Consider the following 16,314-nt stretch of genomic DNA (forward strand, 5'->3'; position numbering starts at 1 on the left):
AATACTGTTTTGAGCAATATAATGTCCTGATTTATCAAAAAAAAAAATACAAGAAATCAAGAGAAGAGATGAAACCAGATGGAGGGTTGTCACGGATCGCCCACACTCGCTCCAAGAGCTTTCTTCTTGTGTTTCTAGGGTTCCATTCTGTCTCTCCTTCTATAATTCGCGAACCCCTTTCATTAAATAGCATTTTTCAGCCCAAAAATGAGAAAAGATTAAATTATCCTTGACACATGTACGAAGTCACCGCCGCGGCCACCAATAGTCTCATTTGGGCGGCTATAGAAAAGTAAAAAAACGGTGTTTTTGGAGTCCATCGTTGCGGCCATTAGACCCGTTTTTTTTTTTTTGCTTCGACCTCTCTCAATAAAATATGCATAACTTTCACATACAAACCCCAAATGAGCTGATTCAAAATGCATTCGAAAGCTGAAAAAGAGATCTAAAACTTTTATGTTTTGACTTTTTCTCTATTTTATAGATCACTATTTTTCAAAATTCGACCAATTTATGTATTCCAAGTATCGAAACCTGAAACCAAAAAAAAAAAAAAAAAACAAGCGTAATTCTATTCCAAAAATAATAATTAAGAAGAAAAATAACTATAAAAAGTGACACAAATTTAGACTAAAAATAGCTTAACACGATTCGATAGTTGTTAAAGTTTATGGGGCAAAGTTGATAATTTACAAAGATACGTCAATATTTAAAGGTTTGAATAATAGGATGGAACCTAAAAGAATGACTAAATTTTTGTAAATGTAACAGTTGAGGGAGAATTTTTAACAAGTAGTATATTTTAAGGGGCAAAATAAGCATTATCTAAAGTTCATGAGACAAAATTGCTAATTATTCTTAATTAAAATTAAAAGCTCTAATCCTTTTAGTAAAAAATGAAGAGCTCTCATCAAGTGGCGATGGCTACGGGAAAATAAGGTGAAAATAACATTTTTTTCTTAATAAATAGAAATTAAAAACACCGTAAAAAATAGAATCTTTAAAAATATAGGAAAAAAATAAAATATATATTATACAACATCTATATATGTAATATCCGGTTGAAATAGTATTTAAAATTCTTTTTCTTGGGATATAAATTGTGCAAGGATAATTATCTCATTTATTTGTATTGTTAGTGAGTTGAGATTATTGGTTAGAGTAGTTTTACCAATTTTCTAAAGAGAATTAAAGTTGTATTAATCACGAAAGTAAAATATTTTAGTATTTTCAGAAGGTATATAATCGTTTAATTAAAGCTCAATATGAAGGTCTATGAGGGTTTTATAATATATTTAGTGGATTTAATTAACTGTATAAATGGTATTAAATAATATTATTATCTAATTAATGATAAGAAATTTTTAGGTTTAGAGAAATTTGCAAGTTTAGAAACTATTTTACTAAAACGACCATATTTAGAGTTGTATAACTCCGATTGAAGTGATTCATCCAGTGGCATTGGAAAGATAATTCAAAGATATATCAATTTTGTAGAAATAACTATATCATAATTCAGAATTTTTCTAGGTCAAAATTAAGCCCTAAAGCTACGATATGGAGAGCTTACAATTTAAATTTAAAAGTTAGATATTTATTTATTTAATAATTTATCATATCATTATTATTATTATTATTATTATTATTATTATTATTATTATTATTATTATTATTATTGTTATTGTTATTATTATTCATAAAACTAAAGCTAGTAGGACTCAGTATAGTATAAGTTTCATTCAACCCTAAAATTATATCATTCTATTCTTTCCACCCATGTGAGCAAGATTAACCATAAAAGTTTTCAAATCATCTTTCCATAACATCCTTAGCCAAATTTATAGCACTCTTCACTCTCATCTTTTATCACCATCATCTCATGTTTATTGATCCAAGTAGCTTGAAGTATTTGAGGTACGAAACTCTAAATTTACTCATTTATTAATCACAATAGTAGAATATTCGTAGGTCTCATTTTCTTATTTTTTTTAGAATGAAATATGTTTCAGTAAAACTGTCATATCTCTTTAAATACTTATATGATTCTCACAATCTTGGTGCCTATAGAAAGCTTATTAAATTTTCCATAATTCTTATGAAGAAAAGTTTTACTGAATAAGAATTTATATATGTCAAAAATTAGTATTTCTACGATATTTGTCGTAAATTGTTTTTTTTTTCATATTTTCTATATAAGTTGTCTCAGTAAAACTTGAATATCTCTCTGAATACTGATTTCACCTCCTTCATTCTTCGCCATATTCAAATCTATAGTGCGAGTACCATGCCCGTACATAGCAAGTGAAGTACTCAGTCATAGTGAGTAAGACGGTGGTAACCGAACCCAAAGGAGAGAAAGAGATCCACACTCAGATCTTGATAATAGCCTAGAATAGAAAGGAACAAGGGTTAGAGATCTGAGCAGAAGGAGTCATTATATTCTGTTGTAACCAATGTAAAGTTTTGTAAACTCTTATGTGTTTAATTTCATTATTTTAGAGATATTCATATTTAGGATGTTATTCGACATACTTGTTAATAAATTTAAATCCTGGTAAAATATTCCCAACAGTTACCTACCGAAATAGGGCTTTAAATGGTGTTTTTAGATCATTGGCTTAGACATTAGAAACATCCCATATTAAATTCCCAACATTTTCAACTTTTTCTCATAAATCTTTTTTTTTTTTTTGATTATGAAATGTGCGTACAACACAAACACGAACAACAACAAAACAAACACTCAAAACACCCAACGAAGGAACAGGGAACCAGCAAACAAACAACAGAGAAAAAACATCTAAAGGAAAACAACCAAAACAAACGGGTGAACTAACAAAACAGACCAACACTACCCTGACCAAAGATCACCAACTCCTCACATATCACCAGGATCCCACTCCGTGAGGTCATCAAGAACAGATTCGTCCAGCACCTCAGGATTAATACAGCCCATTATTCTCGAATTAGAAGCCCACTTTGCAATGTTATGAGCCATATAGTTGCATTTGCGCGAGATGTGGACAATACCCCAGTCATTCATCTTGTCACACGCGTGAAGAAACCTTGATTTGGCTTCCTGCAGACTGAAGTCCACACAATTGGACAAAGGAGCATCGAATGCTTTCACGACACAACGATTGTCACATTGGAAGATGATTTTTTTCAGACCCAAATCAATCGCCTTTTCTGCTGCCAGGCACACTGCGTGAGCTTCAGCAAGCTTAGGTGAAGTTGCCATACCTGTCTTAACTGTGATGGAAAGAATTGTACCCGAGTCATCTCGAATGACTGCAGATAACACGCAGCCTGTAGCAGAAATTGCTACATTGGAGTTACAGCAGGCCCATGAGGGTGGAGGCGGAGTCCATTCTAGAACCTCTTCAACTGTATTCGAGGCAACCATGACATGGTCAAGGATCTTCTGGCGGACCGTGTCTATGATCAACACCAACTCAGTGTCCTTTTTTGCATGTACTCTTTGGTTTCTTTCTCGCCAAATAGATTCCACAATACATAATGATGTAACCATGAAATCGTAAAATTCAACGTTCGGAGGGAGATTCGGACCTTTGTAGAACCAATCAAGCCAATCCTTCCAACTAGTGGCGGTAACTAGTTCAGTTCGGATGCCCCATCCAAGGCTAAACCAAATGGCCTTAACAAAGTTGCACTTCCAAAAGAGGTGAAAAGAAGTTTCACACTCCTCCTTACACATAGGACAAGGTCCTAGAACTCCATCCAAAAATGGGGCTAGTTTATCTTTGGTGGGAAGAATCCCACGAAACAATTGCCACCATAAGAATTTGAGCCTCATATGTAGTGGGGAGTTCCAAATGAGTTTCCACATATCACTCTCAGTATTGGCGGACTGATCACCATTGATGGGTCTACAAACTGACCTTATGGAGAAGTTGCCATTTTGCTCCCCAATCCAAAACCATGAGTCCTCCACACGCTCATCAGGTAAATCAATGTTAAGGATTGCAGCAGCGTCTGTCGGATTAAACCATTCTCTTACCATTTGTGAATTCCAGCGATTATTTCTTAGAATAAACTGTTCAACCCAAGCTACTCCATGAGACACATCCTTTAAAGGTGTGGGGGTACGGTTGGGGGTAGGAACCCAAGGATCGAACCAAATGGAAGTCTTCTCCCCATTTCCAATTTTCCTGCAGATGCCTTTTTCTAGCACCATCCGAGCATCTAGAATGGCTTTCCACATGGCCGAGTCATCTCTCTTTCGGTCAAGCAGTAGAAAGTTTTGGTCTTTTATGTATTTTGCATTTATCACCGCACTCCAAACGCTTGATCGATCAGTGAGCGCTTTCCAAGCCCACTTTGTCATAAAGGCTCTGTTTATCACTCCGCCGCTTCTGAATCCCAGACCACCTCTCATCTTGGACTGGCATAGAGCATTCCAAGCCATGAGATGCATCTTCCTCTTTTCATCAGTATCTCCCCACCAGAAGTCCCTTAGGCATTTATCCACAGTGTTTACCACATTAATTGGTATCGGATCCGAGGCAGCGACATAAGTAGCTAGGGATGATCCGACTGAGTGGATTAAGCAGGCTCGGCCAGCTTTCGATAGGAGTCTAGTTTTCCAACTTTTCACTCGTTGTAGAACACGATCAACCAAGAACCGCATATCCTTTGATCGATTCAGTGATCTAAAGAGGGGAAGCCCCAGGTAAGAGGCATCCTTCTTCATTCTCTTCATATTTAGCAGGTCCGCGATATCTGTTGCACATCTCACAAGGACCCCCTTAGAGAAGAACACTGTTGATTTTTGGTAGTTGACTGCTTGTCCAGACCAAGAGCAATAGTCTTCAAGGCATTTAACGAATTCTTTAGCTTCCTTCAAAGAAGCTCGCCCAAATAAAATTAAATCATCTGCAAACATCAAGTGGGTGACAGCCGGCCCTTCTCTAGATAATTTGAAGCCTTCCAGACGACCCTCTGCCTTTCTACCCGCAATCAGTCTTGAGAGAACATCAGCTGCAATGATAAAGAGAGCAGGGGAGAGAGGGTCGCCCTGACGAAGACCACAGGAAGGGGACAGAGTTCCATGGACCGAGCCATTAATAAGCAGCCCCATTTGTTTGGCCATAATGCATTTCTCCACCCAATTAACAAAAGTTCGATGAAAACCTAACCCCTTCAAAGTAGCCAGGATAAAGCTCCAGTCCATCTTATCATAGGCCTTCTCCATATCAAGTTTGATCATCATAAATCCTTTCTTTCCTTTTTTCTTACTCATAGAGTGAACGATTTCCCCTAGGCTACTTTGCGGTGTTTTCGCAATTAGTCTTCCATGAACGAAAGCGGTTTGCTCCGGAGATATGATGGAGGGCAGAACATGCTTCAACCGGAGAGCCAAAACTTTGGAGATGCATTTATACGCTACATTGCATAGCGCAATCGGTCTGTAGTCATTGACCCCAGTGGGACAATCTCTTTTTGGAACTAACACAATGTTAGTGTTGTTTATAAACTGGGGAAGATCCATTGTCAAAAAGAAATGTGTCACCATGTCAATGAAATCCCGTTTCACCACGTTCCAATGTTGAAGGTAAAATCCCGTCGGCATCCCATCTGGGCTTGGAGCCTTATCATGCCCCATCGATCTAAGACAGTCTTCTATTTCTTTGGCTGAAGGAATGCATATAAGATTCCTATTATCACTCTCAGTAATCAGATTATTACACACTATGTTCTCCTCTGGTGAACTTGTAAAAGGATTCTTGGAGAAGGTGCCATTAAACTTGTCGATAAACATCTTTGCAATGACCTTGATGTCGTTGACCCATTCGCCATTTTCCTTCTTCAGAGTCTGTATGAAATTCTTTCTACGCCTAATCACCGTTGAGGCGATGAAGAATTTTGTGCAACGATCTCCCTCTTTTAACCAAGCAACACGAGACTTTTGTCTCCATAAGATCTCTTCCCTACTAAGCGCCTCATTCAACTTGGCTCTAGCTTCATCAAACTCCGCAATCTGCATATTATTGGAACTTTCGATCCTATCCAGAGTCTTTTTGGCATTAGCCACTTGTTGTTGGATTTTCCCAAAGTGCGTTTTATTCCATGTCTTCAGATGTTCCTTTGTTTTCCTTAGTTTCCTGTATAAGTTCACCATTGGGTCATGGTGAAGATTGTCTCGCCAAGCATTTCGCACTATCCAGAAGCATCTCGGATCCCTCCCCCACATTAACTCATATTTGAATTGAGGCTTCAAACACCTTGTTCCCCCCTCAGTATTTAGAAGGATTGGTTTGTGATCCGAAGTACCAACTGTGAGGAGCTCAACAACCGCATTTGGAAATAAAATTCTCCAATCTATGGAGGCTAAGGCCACATGCTAGCCTTGCTCTTCTAACCAAAGCTCCCCCAGTAGATTGAGAGGCCTTTTGGAACCAGGTGAATTTTCCGCCAAGGCAACCAAGATCTACCAAGCCGGTTCTCGCCACCATTCTCCTCAAGTCAAAGGAGTATCTAGTTGAATTCCTCTGATTGGCATAGTTTAGGCATTCATGATCTGCAAGTGTTCCATTCAAGTCACCAATAAGGACCGTGGGTGACGATTCGTTTACTATCGAGTCTCCAATACGATTCCAGAAATCTTCTCTTCCTGACATTGTAGGCGGCCCATATATTCCAATGAAGTTCCATTTGGTACCAGGAGGGTCAGATTCAATCGAACCAAGCAGAGCATTTTTATCCGCTTCCTTAACCTTGCAAACAACCCCTTGTTTCCAACATACCCCAAACCCGCCCGAGAGACCAATTGGAGGTATGTACACAAACTCAATAAAATGAAGTTTATGAATCAGTTTTTCAAATTTATCAAGAACCAACCTTGTTTCAGATGGAATCACCATATCGGGATTTGACCGGCGAACGATTGCCGTCAGAACCAACCTTGTATGACATGTTTCCTAGAGTGATACCCTCATAAATCTTGGTATTAGATGACATGTTGCCTAGAGTGATACCCTCAAACTATATTATAGTCCAGATTTTTTGAGTTGGACACCTGTACTCTAACCAGGAGAGATTAAGCGATAATTAGCAAGTCAACTCCCTTGACCAATGTTCCGGCATGATAGGGGCCTAGCTCATGGAAAGGGCGACCATGAAGAGAACTCCCCCGCAAAGGAGCGCTGCGGGAGGTATCGGTGATCAGAAGCCTCTCTTAGTCCAAAAAACTGAAGCCACCTACTCCCACGGGACTGAAGTCAAATGCGCCTGAAAAGAGAGTGGTTTTTTCGCTGAAAGTCAGAAGGTATCTTGGAATGCATTTTGCTGAGCTATACTCCCGTTTTGTGAAGGTTTTTCTCGTACATGTCATACTACGGACTTAGTGGCCATGCTTTTTCAAGTACGGCGTCAAAGTTTGTCCCCCATGATACGCCATAGTACAAGGAATGCACATGCAATCATAACTGCTTGATCCAACAAATATTTACAACGGAAATTCAAAAAGGAAAACCCTGGGACGACACGTATATGATATACAGTCAGTACGATCTGACACTCTTAATGTCATATGGTAAAATGGCCACCTACCAAATCAACGGTTGGATCTCGACCAGAGATGATCAAGTCAAGCTGGCACAGGAGGGAAACTGGCTTATAAATACTCTTCATCCATAGGATAAGGGGACTTTTTGGAAAAAAGTAAAATAGTAATACTATACTACTCACAAGAAAAAAAAAACTCCACAAAAAATTCCTAGGAAGTTTCTTCTTTTTCAAGAAGAACAAGAGTAAAAAGGAGTTCCAGTCCATTGTATATGTATTTGTACTTGTTGACCTCGCTTTTAGCCAATGACAATGAGTCTAATTTTGTAAGCGACAAGTAGTTTAATATGAGTAAAATATAGTAAAGCAAATAAAGAGACAAGAATTTTATAAAGGTTCAGCCCCGAGCAGTTCGGTAATAGCCTAATCCTCGTTATTTGTATTGACTTAAGAACAAGGAAAATGACTCCTTTTCTTAAAGTTCTTACAATAGTATCTCTGAATATGAATTTTAGATAAAATCTCTCGACCCTTTGCCCAGTGAATTTGAATCACTATTTATAGGGCTATAAGCTTGGAGATTAAGTATTTCCCTTCTAGTTACAATTGATATAAGTAGAAAGATTGCATAGTAAATACAGAATACACTAATCGTCTGATTTGGATAGCTTGCCATATCTCTGTAATCTAATCCAAAAGTTATAGGGATTTCTTTGATGACTCACGATGCGAAAGCTGAATTTGGTAAGTGTTGGCGTGCTGCACGGATTGCTCACTGCTCGGTCTAGAGGACTTCGCCCAAGCAAATGTATGAGGTGCCCTGTTCGGCCTGTGTCTTGCGAGCAGGTACCCAGAGTCGATTCCACGTGTCACCATCGTGTGATGCCACGTCAGAGTGCAAAAATTGGGATAACATTTTTCCCCCAAGTCTGTACGAGACTTCTGAAGTTGCGTGTAGACTTCATCCGAGCTGTCTTTGCGTTTGGATGGGTGACACATGTCAGGTGCGTCTGTTTGCCACTCGATGTGAGGCTGACTAGGCGTCTCTTTGGTTTTTGACTAATAAATGCTCTGACGCAATCAATGCTTCGAAATTCGATTTTCTCTCACCACGTTTGACGGTTGCACTTGATTGCTTTTGATTTCTAATATTCACTTTTGGGGGAACCGAGGCGTCTGAGGTTTTTAAAATGATTACCCCTTTTTGTTGTTTCCCCTATAAATATGACTGAGCATTGTTCACAAACTCATTTTCACCAACTTTCTTTGTTAAGCAAGTTCAGAGCAAAAATAGAGGTTTTTAGCTTCAAGTTTGTTGAAAATTTTTCATAAGAACTGTTCGTTCAGCTTTGCGTAAACTGAATCTAGATGTCGATCATTGAGTAAGTTCTAGATTTCTTTTACTTTACTTTGCACATTTACTTTCAGAATGCGACCTTAACTTTGCTGTAGAAAATATGTAGAAAACCCTAGGTTCAGGAACTCTGCGATTTTCCTTTGTAATGATTCATGCGACTTCACCATTCATGATGCTTGCTTTTTGACTGCACAATGGCTGTCTTTCATCTTGTTTATTCAAAGCTTCGTGATTTTTTTTCCCTAACTATCGAAAATTTTAAACTTATGAGTTTTGACTTTTCCTTGAATATTTCTATTCTTTAATCTGTTGAGTACTCTTGGTCGACATATTTGCTTGTTTAATGTTCGATATCCCGACCAAACACTCATCTCGCGTGTTATCTTTTGTAGATTAACCTAGGTGATTTTTGGGGAAGCGAACACCGAATCGACCAGGATTTGCTTCAACTCTTGTATGAGGATCACCATCCTCTTTGTTCAAGTCTGCCCTCTTCAAGCGATGAACATTTTAATTCAATCTTCCCGTCCAGCCACAGGATGATCGGTCGCACTAAACGGACAATGCATTAAGTCAACGCGTCTGACCCTCATGTGGCCCAGCACGCCACCTTGCCCCGGCGCGAACGGGATCCACCCGTGCGGGAGGAGGGGGATCATGAAGGGGACGCCGAAGTCCGAGGAGATAGAGGAACATGGTGATGTCTGTCCTGGTAGTCCTTCCGAGGCGGAGGAAGAGGAGGAGGCTACACCGCCAAACTTTGGGGAATACAACGAGGCTGAGGAGCCTGTAGACGTGGATGGTGATGTCTTGGTCGAAGGAGTGGACTACGTCACTGAGGAGCTTACTGCTGCAGTTCCTCAAAGGAGACAAAGTGTCTTGGGTGCCAGGTGGGTGAGTCCTCCGTCCAAGGTCACTGAGGCACGTTTACGGGATCTCGACCAAGGCGACTATCTGGGCGAGCTGCAATGTAATGTTCCGCCTCGAACAACCGAGTCTCCAACCCAAAGAAGGGGATGTGTGCCTGGTCAGGTGCTCATTACAAACAAGGGGCACTGCTGCCTTTGCACCCATACTTTAGGAAGGTGGCAGACTTTTTCTGCCTCTGTCCGACCCAATTCACTCCCAAGGGCATCAAGTATCTGTCTGCCCTGTTCGTTCTCTATGCCACCCAGAAGTGGGATATACCCTCTCCTCATGAGGTTAGCTGGTTTTTTGATTTGAAGTCTACTCCCAAGTAAGGTAGGTCGGGATACTTCTATTTTTCTCAGCCAGACTTCCAGTGGTTGACGGGCACCAGGGACAAGGCTGTTAGCAAAATTGGGAATTTTGTTGACGAGTATTACATGGTGGATGGCATGGGCACCACCTACACTCGCTTCAAGCAGATCCCTATATATCACCATCCACCCTTCACACTTACTCTCAGGGATAGAGCTCAAAGACTTGCTCAGCTGTCGGGTGCTGCCCAGAATATCACTTTGTTGACCTCAGAGGACAACTTTGCGGAGTACGGGCTCTACCAAAAGGATTTCATTCCTCACCTTGTGATGGAGAAAAAGAGGAAATCCAGTGCTGGCCAGGCTGAGGGAGCTCATCAAGAGAATGAACTCATTCAACTCAAGCATGAAGCTAAGTTGAAGGGAGGTGCGGGAGCCAAGCAGTTGTTGGAATTAATTTTACCAGGATCTTAGATCTACTCCCAAGTATGTTGAGTTAACAACCTAAATATGAACTTCTAAAACGATAAACAAAACACATAAAAGTTAAGAATAACTTACAGTGATGGCAGCGAAATTAAGTGTCTCATTCCACTCAGATCTCTAACCCTTGATTCCTGTCTGTAGCAGAGTATAATCAAGATCTGAGCTCGAATGTCCTTCAGTCGGATGTGATCCTTCACAGTCTTCCAAACTATGATTGAGGTACTGAGTGATGTGTGTGGGCACTTCTCTCTCACAAGAGAATTTTGAAATTTCTCTCTCATTTTCTCTCTTGAATTCGTGTGATGTTATGCATGCAAGAGAAGAGAGAAATGGCTGCTATATATAGGGAAAAGGGAGAAATCAACTTTCCAAATAAGCAGTTTCCTCTTTTACTGTGTAATTGATTAACTGCCTTATTTAGTGTGATCCACCACTTTCCTATTTTTGCTAGGTTTCGATTAGCAATTACATGGCAATTAAAATTGAAAATAATAATTGGGAAACATGCAAAGGGTGGCCAGCCATGGTGTGATATGGGCCTCACTTGGATTTTGCAGTTTCCTCAATTTTATTTCTATTTCTCCAAAAATGCCATTTTTCCAATTCTAATCATTTAAATGCCAAAACTAATTATTTAATAACTAAAATAGATTATTAAATAATATTATCATTTCAAATAATTATTAATTAGACATGCAAAGTCTCTCAATTAATAATTAAACCTAAAAACCGTTTTATTTACAATTTTATCCTTAAAAAGTGAGATTCACAAATTAGGCATAGTCTAACTTTTCGAATTATAATTGATTAATCATAAATCAATTATAGAGTCTTACAAACAGTATCGTCTCAACTAGAATGGGGACTATGGATCTATATTGCTGAGCTTCCAATAATTTGAACCGATTCACCAAGTAAATCCCTAACTAATTAATTCCTTGTTGAATCCACTCTTAGAACTTGGAATTGCACTCTCAGACTTATATAGAGCATATTATGTGTTTCACGATATCAATATGCTATCTCATTTAACCATTGTTATAATCTTAATGTGATTAAGAGATCCTCTATATAGATGATTTACATCGAGATGGGACCAATTTACCGTTTACACCCCTCAATGTATTTTGCCCCTTAAAACACTTAGTTACCTGTAAATGATGTTTTAGTGATCTAATATATAGTCACTGAAACAAGAGCTCATCCATTTACTTCTATTTAACTAAGCTTGAAGGGAATCATCACTTTACTTCTATACACCAGTAGAAGCTATAGATTCCATATTTATGTTCAGCACTCCCACTCAGTTATGCTATCATGTTCCCAAAATATACGTATCACCCTGACCCAAAAGTAGGCTTAACTAATAAATCAAAGAACATGAATAGCACTCCTGAGATTGAGCCTAAGCATATCAGGATTTAGATTCTCTTAATCTAAGATCAACTTCTGATATTGACTATGAAAGATACAACGGTAAGTTTACAATATCTTTGACCAAGTTCAATATCGGTCCAGTCCAATGTATACTCCATACATTCGAAACTAGTATACTTTACTAATGTCCTGGAAAGAACATAACACTTACTCCAAGTGTAAGTATACTTTATCGCTGATTATCACATCAGTGTAAATCCAAAACACTGATGAACAGGGACTAAGTCTTTTGAATCATATAATCACAATCACATTCCACTGTATTGACAATACTGTAATTGTGAATAAGTATATGTTTTGGATTTAACTGATTTTGTGCATATATTAAATATATATATATTAAACCATAAACATGTAACATACATGTAATCATAAATCACTTCAAAATTCTAAATTGATAACTAACCAGATTGTAATGGGTTTTATTTAGGGCACGAAACCCAACAAACTCCCACTTGCACTAACATAAAACAAGTTGTGCATTACAATCAATCTTTTGTCTTGATCCTCTGATCAAGTTTAGTATATTTGAATCCACCCATATTTCTGGAACCAGGTTTATAAAACTTATGAAACTTACTTAACTATATGCTTTACTCATCAAGGGATACTGAAATCCTTGCTGCCCATTAAGTACATCTGAACAAATAGAAGACATATCTCTCAAATTTTAAAATTTAGAATTGAGATAATGCAGTGTAGAATTTTCTTCAGTAAAATACTTTTCTGGTAATTTCGAATTTACAAAGTTATATCTTCTCTGATGAAGCTTGAATTATTATAGATGGATTTCTACAATGATTCCTCCACCCCCAGAGTAACAACCATCTCAAAATTCTTTATGAGTCAGTGTGGATATTAGGATCACTAATGCATAGTTCCTTAATATCTATCATATAGGTCACTTTCATAAATCTTTCTTGATTGTCCCCTAATGTTCCCCATTTGATTACATCTCAGATGGCTCCCACTCAATAGTAGATGTCTGGTTAGAAACTTTTAACCTTTTACTATTATTTTTAGGGATATCTCGTTGTGTATTATTATCTTAGTCTGAAACTGTAAGTTTTTCTAAGTCTAGGTCAACAACATAGCAGTCTAGTATTTGAAGTGTAAAATACTTGCTAGAGATTAAGCAATCAAATCAAGATACCATAAAATGTTATGAGGATTAGAAATCTTGACTCAAGTCATTCGAATAGACTGCAAGAATTCTTCTATCTTATTCTCATAATTCTGATAAGTTATTTCTATCCATGTGAATGGTTAGATTTGTTTTATCAGAGGTGTTATTAAGTTCCTATCACAAATATCAACCAAACGATGGGTAAAGAATTTTAATATTCTCCCACTCAACTAAGGTAATGTGATACATTATCAAAGAACTTTAATGGTATCATTAACTATTACAACAGTAAATCTAAACTGGAACATATAATCAAGATCAAGGATTTATTTTGATAATAGCTAATTTATTATATTATTTCCATGTTTAAAATTATTTGTCACAAAGAGTACTGTGGAATAAAGTCTACCCCTAAGTATATAGAGATTATGATCCACCCCTAAAGGTTGTAAAGATCATGATTCCCTAAGTGTGATAGAGTGAATGTGGAGTTGAATATAATCCAGAGTTCATTAGATATAAAAGATCGTTGAACTGCGTATTATTCTTAACTTTTCTCCACCCCTATCAGATCAAAAGATCTTTTTATTAAACAAATTCCCAATAATTATTTTAGAATCCACAATTATTCATAAACATAGAAATAATTTCTAGTGTTTATGTAGCAATAACTCTGTAAAGAGTTTAAATAACTATAGACTTTGTATCAATAATAAAAACACATACACATACAAACATAATAAATATAACAATTGGTAATAGATTTATAAGATAAAGTACTGAAGCTCAACTCATAGATTGCAATTTAAAATAAATTTTATTATAAACCAAAAATTGTTTGCAATATTATGAGAACCAAACAGGGAATAAAAATCCCAAACTTGAAATCCAAATTGTTAGAAAAATTAAACAATTAATTCAAAAAAAAAAATTAAATGAGCTTCTTCTTTATCATAGACGACCTCCATCCACAATCCAGCTTTCAGATCCAACTCGCTAAGACAGCATCCGAGTTTAAGAAGCTTGAGCTATAAGAAGAATAATAAACAAGGTTAGTAGTCCAGAATTAATAATCCAAATGGATAATAATTCACTAAAACACATCAGTTTATAAAGAAATACCTTGTTTCTTTGCAAGAAGCTTAGGACATTGGGATTTCCAATGGCCTTTCTCCTTGCAGTAGAAACACTTTCCTTTTGGTGTATCACCAGAAGCTCCAGCCTTTTTGTTCTTAGCTGCTTTCGCAGCTTGAGCTCGCTTCTTGGCATTTTTCCACTTCTTCTTATGATTGGATTTGGAAGTAGAAGCAATGTGTGCCTTAGGATTACTCGTCTTATTACAATTTCCGAGTCGAGGTTTATTCCCTCTTTTCTTGGGATCTCCAATCAAATTTTCATATGTCTGAAGGTTGTTGACTAAAGTATGAAAGTCTTGTTCCTTCTTATTCATGACATAATTTGATGTGTAGGGCAGAAAATCTGGAGTCAGACTATTCAAGATGAGACTCACTTGAGTAGTCTGATCCATTTCAGCACCATGATTCTGGGCTTCTTGGAAATAACTTGCCATCTGGAGTAGGTGATCAAGCACATTCTGATGGGGTTCCATCCGTGCGTTGATGAACTTCTTAGTCGCGTCAAAGCGAGACTAGATAGATGCCATACCGAATAGCTCGATCCAACCGCTTATGATTTCGCAAATTTAGTGATGTTGTTTGCAAACCTTGTTTTCAAGGTGTCAACCATGTTGGAAAGCATGAAGTAACGAGCTTTATTGTTAGCATTCTGCCAACGCTCAAACTTCTCTTTAATAGCTTTGGTTGCATTGTCACTGTTGCTCAGGGGACGGCTCAGTCAACACAAACAAGACAGTTGCACCTATGAGAGCAATATTAATGTTCTCTCTACATTTGGGAAGTTAGCTCCATTTAGCTTATTTTCAGTCAATAGTGATAACATGGGATTCGACATTGCAATTAAGGATACTACAAGATAATAAATAGATATCAATTATGGTTTAACACAAAGTCTTATTCATAAATTATTAGCACATAGCAAGTAGGAATGACTAGAGAAAATACTAAAAAATGCAATCCTAAATAATTTCCAAGGTTTTCAACAAACTGATATCAGTGTCTCGTTTAGGCGAGAGTCAAAGCTATCATCCATTGAATAGAGTTGTCAGCTCATCTAAAATGACACACATTCTAGCAACCTTTTATTCGATCGAAAAGAGAATCCAATGTTATCCCGTTTAGGCGAGAGTGAAGGTCATTCCTATTTCATGAGCTTCTACCATTGTTTCATACGTTTGTAAGTCTTATACAGTAGCCACCATTAGGGTGATCAATACTAATATAAAAAATTTACAAATATACTTATCTTTCGAGATTAAACGGTGCTAACTTGCTAATGAACGTTCCTCCATTAGGGAGGATTACTCACTAAAACAATGGCTATGTAAAACCAACAATGGAGATCGAATATCTTAATAATAAAGCTCATTATTTAAAATGTATTTTGTTTTATTATTTATTTATTTTAAATCTATATATATTTATTAAATTTTAAATTTAGAATAAAATTCTAAATAAAATTTAATTTAATATTTGTAAAATTAAACTTAGATGGTTAAGAAAATAAAATGAATTATTTCCATCTTAGTATTAATTTTCCAACAAATATTAAGAAAATTACTTAATTTAAGTTGTATTAATTTAAATTAATTTGCAACTCAAATTAAAATTTTCTACAAATATATATATATATTTTATTTCCAAAAATATACAATTTTTGAAATACATTAACATAAATCAAACTTTACTCAAAAAAATACTTCAAGCAAAAATACTATCTATCTAGATTTTCTTGACTAATTAATTCAATTTCTAATAATATATTTTAGTTCCTTTATTTTAAATTAATCATTAAATGAAAAAATCATTGATTTAAGTTGATTCAAAATTAATTAAAATAATTAATTTACAACTTTTATATACCTTTCAAGATAAATTCAAAATCATCTTGCATAATCAAATGCAATTTCGAAAAATGATTAATAAAATAAATAAAATATATTTTGAAAATTATTCAAATTTAAGTTGTTATGAAAATACCCAACTTAAAATAATTTTCTATTTAATTAAATATCATGAAAATAA

The 16,314-nt window shown here is 36.6% G+C and overlaps 1 protein-coding gene across 1 annotated transcript; it reads right to left on the minus strand.

The window, feature by feature from the left end:
- Nucleotides 1–2,878: 2,878 nt before the first annotated feature.
- LOC133030391 (uncharacterized) lies at nt 2,879–6,142 on the minus strand. Its single transcript, XM_061103128.1, has one exon. The coding sequence runs from the start codon at nt 6,140–6,142 to the stop codon at nt 2,879–2,881; it is 3,264 nt and encodes a 1,087-aa protein (XP_060959111.1).
- Between the last annotated feature and the right edge of the window lie 10,172 nt (nt 6,143–16,314).

Source organism: Cannabis sativa, chromosome 8 (genome assembly GCF_029168945.1).
Source record: "Cannabis sativa cultivar Pink pepper isolate KNU-18-1 chromosome 8, ASM2916894v1, whole genome shotgun sequence".
Lineage (NCBI taxonomy): Eukaryota > Viridiplantae > Streptophyta > Magnoliopsida > Rosales > Cannabaceae > Cannabis > Cannabis sativa.